Source organism: Oncorhynchus kisutch, linkage group LG2, assembly GCF_002021735.2.
Source record: "Oncorhynchus kisutch isolate 150728-3 linkage group LG2, Okis_V2, whole genome shotgun sequence".
NCBI classification, from domain to species: domain Eukaryota; kingdom Metazoa; phylum Chordata; class Actinopteri; order Salmoniformes; family Salmonidae; genus Oncorhynchus; species Oncorhynchus kisutch.
Genome location: NC_034175.2, coordinates 6,245,157 through 6,255,041, shown reverse-complemented (window position 1 = coordinate 6,255,041; position 9,885 = coordinate 6,245,157). Strand labels below are relative to the sequence as shown.

Here is a 9,885-nt window from a genome sequence, read left to right as displayed (position 1 = left end):
AGCGAAGAGAGAGCAGCAGAGAGGGTAGGGGAGAGGAGAGCAGAGAGGGTAGGGGAGAGGAGAGCAGAGAGTGTAGGTGGAGAGGAGAGCAGAGAGGGTAGGGGAGAGGAGAGCAGAGAGTGTAGGGGAGGAGAGAGCAGCGAGCGAGGGTAGGGGGAGAGAGGAGAGGAGAGGGGAAGGGTAGAGGAGAGCAGAGAGGGTAGGGGGAGAGGAGAGAGGGGAGAGGAGAGGAGAGGGAGAGGAGGCAGAGAGGTAGGGAGAGTAGAGGGGAAATGGTAGAGGAGAGCAGAGAGGGTAGAGGAGAGGAGAGGGGAAAGGGGAGAGGAGAGAGGAGAGGGTAGAGGAGAGCAGAGCAGAGGAGGTAGAGGAGAGGAGACGGGGTAGGGGAAAGGAAGGAGGAGACAGGGTAGAGGAGAGCAGAGAGGGTAGGGAGAGGAGAGGAGACAGGGTAGAGGAGAGCAGACAGGGTAGAGGAGAGCAGACAGGGGGTAGAGGAGAGCAGAGAGGGTAGAGGGAGAGGAGACAGGGTAGAGGAGAGGCAGAGAGGGTAGGGGAGAGGAGAAGAGACAGGTTAGAGGAGAGTGAGAGAGGGTAGGGGGAGGAGAGGGGAAAGTGTAGAGGAGAGCAGAGTGGGTAGGGGAGAGGAGAGGGGGAAGGGTAGAGGAGAGCAGAGAGGGTAGAGGATAGCAGAGAGTGTAGGGGAAGAGGAGAGCGGAAAGGGTTAGAGGGAGAGCAGAGAGGGTAGGGAGAGCAGAGAGGGTAGGGGAGAGGAGAGGAGAGGGAAAGGGTAGAGGAGAGCAGAGCAGAGAGGGTAGGGGAGAGGAGAGGAGAGGGGAAAGGGTAGAGGAGAGCAGAGAGGGCAGAGGAGAGCAGAGAGGGTAGGGGAGATCAAAGAGGGTAGGGGAGAGCAGAGAGGGTAGGGGAGAGCAGAGAGGGTAGAGGAGAGCAGAGAGGGTAGGGGAGAGCAAAGAGGGTAGGGGGAGAGCAGAGAGGGTAGAGGAGAGCAGAGAGGGTAGGGGAGAGGGGAAAGGGTTAGAGGAGAGCAGAGAGGGTAGGGGAGAGCAGAGAGGGTAGGGGAGAGGAGAGGGGAAAGGGTAGAGGAGAGCAGAGAGGGTAGAGGAGAGCAGAGAGGGTAGGGGAGAGCAGAGAGGGTAGGGGAGAGCAGAGAGGGTAGGGGAGAGGAGAGGGGAAAGGGTAGAGGAGAGCAGAAAGGGTAGGGGAGAGGAGAGCAGAGAGAGTAGGGGAGAGGAGAGCGGAGAGGGTAGGGGAGAGGAGAGCAGAGAGGGTAGGGGAGAGGAGAGCAGAGATGGTAGGGGAGAGGAGAGCAGAGAGGGTAGGGGAGAGGAGAGCAGAGAGGGTAGGGGAGAGGAGAGCAGAGAGGGTAGGGGAGAGGAGAGCAGAGAGAGTAGGGGAGAGGAGAGCAGAGAGTGTAGGGGAGAGCAGAGAGGGTAGGGGAGAGGAGAGCAGAGAGGGTAGGGAGAGGAGAGCAGAGAGTGTAGGGGAGAGGAGAGCAGAGAGGGTAGGGGAGAGGAGAGCAGAGAGTGTAGGGGAGAGGAGAGCAGAGAGGGTAGGGGAGAGGAGAGCAGAGAGTGTAGGGGAGAGGAGAGCAAAGAGTGTAGGGGAGAGGAGAGCAGAGAGTGTAGCGGAGAGGAGAGCAGAGAGGGTAGGGTAGGGGAGAGGAGAGCAGAGAGGGTAGGGGAGAGGAGAGCAGAGAGGGTAGGGGGAGAGGAGAGCAGAGAGTGTAGGGGAGAGGAGAGCAGAGAGTGTAGGGGAGAGGAGAGCAGAGAGGGTAGGGGAGAGGAGAGCAGAGAGGGTAGGGGAGAGGAGAGCAGACAGGGTGTGAGCCAGTGTATTACAACCAGAAATGTGTAAAAGTAAGAAGTGCACAATCAGGGGAAAAGTGGAGAATTGGAAAGGCAGGAAGAGAAAAGAGAGACAGCCAATTGAAACACACAACACTATTATCACAGAATCAAACTCACTGTTTAGTTTAAAGCTGAAATTAGATCACACACACACACACACACACACACACACTAATGAGAAATCAAACAGGTGACACAAACACACCAAGAGGAGCATCCTTACTCACCTTCCTCTTCATCTGTCAACCTGCCCCCTCTCTACCTCTCTTTTTTTACTTCCTATCTCACTCTTTTGTTCAGTACGTCTGTGTTGTGAGTTAAGCTCTTTTTAAATCTTAAGCCTCTGTCAATTTTTGTGCTCTATTTCTGAGAATAGTAAATCAACTTGCTGTCGACAATCTGGCAGAGAAATGATCAGTGAGTGCGTGGTCCGAAAAGGCACACAGAGGGAAAATAAATGGAAGGATCTGAGCCTTTTTGACCTCCCTCTCTCTCTCTCTCAACAATCTCTTTCTCTCTCTTCCATGCTCTCTGACCTCTTTCTCTCTCTCTTTCTTCCATGTTCTCTCTCTCTCTCTCCTTCTCTCACTCTCATCAATTTCTTTCTCTCTCTTCCATGCTCTCTGACCTCTTTCTCTCTCTCTTTCTTCCATGTTCTCTCTCTCTCTCTCCCTCTCCCTCTCATCAATTTATTTCTCTCTCTTCCATGCTCTCTGACCTCTTTCTCTCTCTCTTTCTTCCATGTTCTCTCTCTCTCTCTCACTCTCGTCAATCTCTTTCTCTCTCTTCCATGTTCTCTCTCTCTCTCTCTCTCTCTCTCTCTCTCTCTCTCTGTATCCATTGTTTAAATTGAATTCAGCACACGTGTAACTGACTCATAATTTGTATGTGTGTCCAACAATGAGAGCAACAACACCCAGGAGACACACGTCTTCTCTTCAATAAGATTATGGATGGATGATGATCTGACTACAGGAGAATAATCCTTCTCTAACTGACTGCCATGTCAGAGCATGACGTGAGAGAGATATTAGACACTGGGATGTTGACATAACATAGCCTACTGGCTGCAAACTGAACAACTACATTAACCCGATCTTCAATCCTGCTCTTTGGGGCTTAAAGTCAACCTGCACACACAAGTCTGACTTGACCTGACCCTGAGGGAGCGCACACATACACCTAACGCACCCACAAGTCTGACTTGACCTGACCCTGAGGGAGCGCACACATACACCTAACGCACCCACAAGTCTGACTTGACCTGACCCTGAGGGAGCGCACACATACACCTAACGCACCCACAAGTCTGACTTGACCTGACCCTGAGGGAGCGCACACATACACCTAACGCACCCACAAGTCTGACTTGACCTGACCCTGAGGGAGCGCACACATACACCTAACGCACCCACAAGTCTGACTTGACCTGACCCTGAAGGAGCGCACACATACACCTAACGCACCCACAAGTCTGACCTGACCCTGAAGGAGCGCACACATACACCTAACGCACCCACAAGTCTGACCTGACCCTGAAGGAGCGCACACATACACCTAACGCACCCACAAGTCTGACTTGAAAGGTTATATTAAACTGTGTATGTTTAGAGGCTCATCTTTACGACCAGAGGATGCCTTAGTGTGGCAGTAGGTGTTCAGCCATCAACATTTTCTCTTCTCTCCTGGAAGTCCTGCTGTGTGTTACCGTCACTAAAGTAAAGAACCTAATGTGATGGATCATTTTCACTCATTACAGCTAACAGACACTAATTCATTACTTATACTTAAGTGGTCAATTTGAAAAACTTTGAGTTGAATGTTTGATCTGACTTACGATACTTATGGTTATCAATTAGTGTGATGGACACAGTGTTCTAAGCCCTTCTGTCCACTGTAAGCACCACTATAGTAGAGTAAAGTGAAAGCGTGAATACCTCCCTACGTTCTCTATAGGTATCACAAGTCCACCTAAAGCACCGGTTACACACTGTCAAGTCTACAATAATCACTGTTCATTACGCCTCCCGCAGCCCCCATAGGACCACCATGCTGTGAAAACCCTAGTCAGGTTGGTCTCCGAGCGAGTCAGAAAAGTAAAGCCCAGTAGTTGGATTACCTCTGTTTTGATTCCCTTGTCAATACCATCGATTGGGAATATGTTATGAAGGCCAATTGCATAATCATACTGGTCGGCCATTGTCAACTCTAGTTAGTCATGCCAGAACACCCTTGTCTTAACACCTGGAGCAGGTATTGAGCTGAACCGAGGAGGAAGGGGGAGAAGGCACTGCATCTTAGTGCTTGAGGCATCACTACAGACACCCTGGTTCAAATCCAGGCTGTAGCACAACCAGCCGTGATTGGGAGTCCCATAGGGCAGCACACAATTGGACCAGCGGTGTCTGGGTTTGGCTGGTGTAGGCAGTCATTGTAAATAAGAATTCGTTCTTACGACTTGCCTAGTAAAATAATTTAAAGCTGATCGTTTGGAAAGTGATTGGGCAAAATGTATTTGTAGGATTCTGTGTGTATTGTATTACACAGTTGAAGCTAGAAATAAGCATTTTCACTGCAAATCTGTGTACACATCCAATAAACTGGCAGAGGAAGGAAGTGACAAGGTTATAAAAAGTGTCTGGGTTGTGTTTGAAATCATAGTTACGATCTGTCAAATGCATGGATTCTTACGAGTAAACGGCTCAGATATGCAAGCAGAGTGTAAGAGCAGCCAGATAGAGATGTAGTTTACAGACCAACCTCATTGTATTGATACTGTACCTAAACTACTCCTATGCATCCAGGGTCAGGAATAATTGAGTTGGTTTACTATTTGAGTTGTATAGTGTATGAGTGATCTATTAATTCAGGTTTCTTAGTGTGGTAGAAATAACTGAATTATTTGTGGGTTTGTCCTTCCCCATTAACACTAAATTAAAACAGAGGAAGCCATATTTACACAGAGGACTTTTATTCCGCTTCTGAATGAAGCAAGTTCAACAGAAAATCGTCACACCCAGATTCCATCTCACCTTTCACAAGACCAGAACAGGGTCTTCACAATATAAAAATAAAATATATAGTTGTGATTGGTATTTTTTATGTGGGTAACTTTCTCAGGCAAGGGCGATAGTCCAATCGAATGGGAAATATGTGGTCACATGACGTAGTTCGGTAGCGTTTGGTTGGTTGCTTTACTCCTTGGTGGCCATGTGAGCCATCAGGTCAATGACACGGTTGCTGTAGCCGAACTCGTTGTCATACCTGGGGAGAGAGGAGAGACACGGTCAGGTTTCTTCACTCAACAAGAATGTGTATGTGGATACCAGTGTATTTGCAGAGGATGAATGCGTACCATGTGACCAGCTTGACGAAGTGGTCGTTCAGAGCAATGCCAGCGCCGGCATCAAAGATGGAGGAGTGGGTGTCGCCGTTGAAGTCTGAAGAGACAACCTGTTGCTCCGTGTAGCCGAGAATTCCCTTCATGGGTCCATCGGCAGCAGCCTTGACAACCTTCTTGATGGCGTCGTAGCTGGCCTGTGGTTCAAGGAAACAAGAGGTGGGTTGTCTTATTGTTCCATTGTTGCTAAATTTACAACGCCAACTAATGTATTGTCTTCCCAACAATGTGCTTTACTGCGATCTTTATTTAACTAGGTGGTCACTGTCTAACTGGTCCTAGGACAGTTATCTTTTTGCTTGTATCGGCAGGCAAGGTACACCATAGACACTCAGACATGATGTGTATTGGCAGTTTGGTAAGGCAGGGGGAGGGGCTACTCACAGGCTTCTCAAGACGGACGGTCAGGTCCACCACTGAGACGTTGGGGGTGGGGACACGGAAGGCCATGCCAGTGATCTTGCTGTGAGGTGACAGCAGCATAAGGTCAAATTTAAACTTACTCCTCTACAGTTTGATATAGACATAACGACTGGTTCTTAGACAAATGTCTGTTTCATTGCTATACATTTTACTGTTGACTGAACTGTAGTAATGGCTGACTAGTGTTATGTGTAACTGATTAGTTATTATACTAGTGTTTTACTGGTGTCTAGTTAGAGGTTGTGTTACAAGTGAATGTACAGCTGTATTGTAATAGTGTTTACTGGTGATCAGTTAGAGGTTGTGAACTTGTGATACACGTATTATAATCATCTCTTGTTTTACTGGTTGTTATTAGTTGTGGTACTGACCCGTTCAGCTCGGGGATGACCTTGCCGACAGCCTTGGCTGCTCCGGTGGAGGCAGGGATGATGTTCTGGCTGGCACCACGTCCATCCCTCCACAGCTTTCCAGAAGGACCATCAACAGTCTTCTGGGTGGCGGTGACGGCGTGAACGGTGCTCTGAGAGAGATGGGAAGGGAAGAGAGAGGAGTGATCCACATTGAGGTACAGAGGCGGTAGTGGGGGACGGCTGGATAAGAAAAACAGAGATGGTGTGTTTGTGATCTTAAAAACAGTCCATCCCTTGTACTGTTAGCGTCTTGTGTCGGTGTGAAACCTGTCATTATGTCAGAGTAAGCCCTCTAGGTGATTGTTCCCAGGTGTTGCGTTTTAATCCGTACCATCAGACCCTCAATGATGTGGTAGTTATCGTGGATGACCTTGGCCAGGGGAGCCAGGCAGTTGGTTGTGCATGAAGCATTGCTGTGGAGAGAGACGTGCTAAATTATAGTCTGAACCGCAACAGAATAGCCAGGTGTTGCAGGTAGTATCTGTTAAGTGGAGGGAGTGTGTGTTGAGTCAGAGGGAAGAGGGTCTCACCTGACAACCTTGAGGGAGTTCTCGTACTTCTCGTGGTTGACGCCCATGACGAACATGGGTGCATCAGCGCTGGGAGCAGAGATGACAACCCTCTTGGCACCGCCCTTCAGATGGGTCTGGAGGAGAGAGAGATGTTAGAGTTCAGTACTACATGTTTTGTAGCCTGGTTAAATATTGTTGCATGTATTCAACATAATGCACCACATGCAGGTTAAGCCTGATGGGTAAAGTCATGTTATAAAGGAGTCATTTCTGTTCTAATGATATTCTCATATCATACAGTTCTGGATGCTGTGTCTACTTACAGAGGCCTTCTCAATGGTGGTGAAAACACCTGTTGACTCAACTACATAGGTGGCACCAGCATCTCCCCACTTGATGTTAGCTGGGTCTCTCCTGAGAACGAGAGAGAGAAGAGGTTCAGGGTTATGTTATGAGGAAGCAGAGCACCATTTATATTGTTATATATATTCCACAAGGGGGCGCCATTCCATAAGGCCACAAGGGACTTCAGGTCTCTCCTGCATATTCTACAGATGCTGACCTGATTTGTATGAATTTCTTTAGATGTGGAAAACAAATGTGAATTATTTATTAAATTAATTAACTCACTCGTGGAACACAGTGATTTTGTGTCCATCGATGACCAGCTTGCCACCCTCAGCCTTAACCTCACCGTGGAAACGTCCGTGGGTGGAGTCATACTTGAACATGTAGACCTGAAGAGGGAGAAGGAGAGGTGGTGAGTCTCTTGGCCTATTGTTAATAGATCCTAAGTTATGACAGGGCCTTGGTTTGTTCATTGAGGGTGTCAGGGTGACAGGAACATTAAAAGGTCTTAAAGTTATTGAAACCACTTAAGTTAGGCTGAAGAACAAATGTATATATATGCAAAATATTTCACTAAGTCTTAAAACCTTACTTTATACATGTCAGGGATCAATATGTTTTTCTACTGATTCAGTGGGCTAGAAGTCCCTGGTCCATTGTGGGCTACTCACCATGTAGTCCAGGTCGATGAAAGGGTCGTTGATGGCAACAATCTCAACTCCCTTCTTGGAGTGGAATGCAGCACGGGTCACCAGACGCCCGATACGGCCGAATCTGGGGGACAAGACGATTCATTCCATTAATGTGACAAGTCACACCCAGTCCTCAACAATACTATGGAATTTCATAAACCTCTCGCCATTGAAAAACAAATGAAGTTGTGGTAGTCCCCCCCCCATCTGTCTCTCCTGTATTCTAATGTAACAGCTGGTGCCTTACTTAGTAGGAAGCCACGTTTCAAAGGTCGCAAATAGAAATGTCATGTATACAACTGAACTAACATCTGACTTATGTAGCACCTGAAGCAAGATACTGGATATAAAGAGCTTTCAGAGAAACCTCAAATGAACATGTGGGAACCTCAAAATACTGTATTTCCAGAGAAAGATGACAGGGTTCAGGGAGGTGTGTATCGTAGCCAGCAGAGTAAACAGGACTGAGGCTTTACTCTGGTGTAAAGTCCTGTCTGCCCCTCATGTGGTAATCCTCCACCATCAAGTGAGAGGCCTGTTTGATTAGTAGTTACTTTTTAACTAGACAATGAAGGTCAGACAGGCTCTGATACACTGTCCTCAGAGGTGGAGGAGGAGAGGAGAGGGAAATGCAGACCACAGATTTGAGTAGTGAGGCCAAAGACACATTTACAACTGTAGACTGGACAATAAAACTGTTCTATTCAACTAAGCATAAAGGTGACCACTTGTCTACTAGTGAAAACATCAGAGAACAAGTGTGTTGTGTTAGTTAAGGGGTTAAATGAAAATGTATCTTACCCATTGACACCTACTTTCACCATTTTGCCTGAGTTGGTCTAGTCCTCTGTGGGGGGAGAGAAGGAGGTAGAAGGAGACATTAACTATTAAAACAAATATTGACCATCCATTAGTTTCTGGGGATTTCCATACTTTATGGCGTAGAACTTTGCAACAGAGTTCCAGCTTTAAGGTAAGCAGAGGCATAGAGAATATAGCATAAGAGAATAATAGTATGTCATAGGTTCCCTTGAATAGATAACAGTATCTACACAAATGACTGCAACTCATAGTAAGTTTATGCAAAGAAGTACACTAGGCCAATAGACCAAGACACATTTAAAGAACAGCAAAACGTTTTAAACTGGAGTAAATGTGTAATAGTCTATTTAAGCAAATTGCAACATGTTGTAAGCAACAGTTATGAACTTTGAAAGTCTAAACTTTGCGTCAGGGATTCAGAGTTCAATCATGGCAGATTGAAGTCACTTTAACAAAGAGGTTCGAATAGGCTTTTCTAAAACAAAACACTATAAAACATCAAGTAGTTCGAGCTGCATCTCATCAACTATGACATTAAATAATTGGCCACGCATGCAGCAAGTCTTAGAATAAAACAAACAATTGCAAGGTTGTCAAGCCAAAAGCTGACAATCTACCTAATCTTCTTGCTATCTAGGCCCATATTAACCCCAGCCATGAATTGAGTTAGATATCCTAATGTAGCCGTTGGTTGGTCATTTACCGTTTGTGAGATGCCTCAATCCTGTCTTACGACTTTCGGGTGTGAGTGGGGACTGTCATAGCTGGGCTACCTATTTATTTCCACCCTGTATGGACACGCCCCTTTGTGTGCTACGGGCTCTAAACCCCGCCCCTTTCAGAATGTCAAGGTCATAAGGAAGTTGTGACGAGTCAGCCTATTAGAAATGTAGTTTATGTAGCCTAACAATAAAGCTGCATTAGCTATAGTATGAAAACATTAGTTGAAATACTTAATTATTCAAATGAGTCTTGCTGTGTTCATCCCCTTGCCTGGTATTTAAACTAAAGTAGCATTGATTTCGTGGGTGATAGTGAATAGTGTCGGCCTGAATATTGCCTGGTATTTAAACTAAAGTAGCATTGATTTCGTGTGTGATAGTGAATAGGGTCGGCCTGAATATTGCCTGGTATTTAAACTAAAGTAGCATTGATTTCGTGTGTGATAGTGAATAGTGTCGGCCTGAATATTGCCTGGTATTTAAACTAAAGTAGCATTGATTTCGTGGGTGATAGTGAATAGTGTCGGCCTGAATATTGCCTGGTATTTAAACTAAAGTAGCATTGATTTCGTGGGTGATAGTGAATAGTGTCGGCCTGAATATTGAGTGGGTGATAGTGAATAGTGTCGGTCTGAATATTGCCTGGTATTTAAACTAAAGTAGCATTGATTTTGTGTGTGACCTTCTC

General features: G+C 46.6%; 1 protein-coding gene across 1 annotated transcript; it reads right to left on the bottom strand.

Moving 5' to 3' along the window:
- Positions 1-4,819: 4,819 nt before the first annotated feature.
- Positions 4,820-9,266, bottom strand: gapdh (glyceraldehyde-3-phosphate dehydrogenase). The gene is made up of 11 exons (XM_031786132.1): positions 9,179-9,266; positions 8,455-8,500; positions 7,633-7,735; positions 7,244-7,350; positions 6,937-7,027; positions 6,632-6,747; positions 6,433-6,514; positions 6,060-6,211; positions 5,650-5,728; positions 5,221-5,402; positions 4,820-5,129 (listed from the first exon to the last, which is right to left on the bottom strand). The coding sequence occupies exons 2-11, from the start codon at positions 8,475-8,477 to the stop codon at positions 5,060-5,062; spliced, it is 1,005 nt and encodes a 334-aa protein (XP_031641992.1). The 5' UTR covers positions 8,478-8,500; positions 9,179-9,266; the 3' UTR covers positions 4,820-5,059.
- Positions 9,267-9,885: the final 619 nt, after the last annotated feature.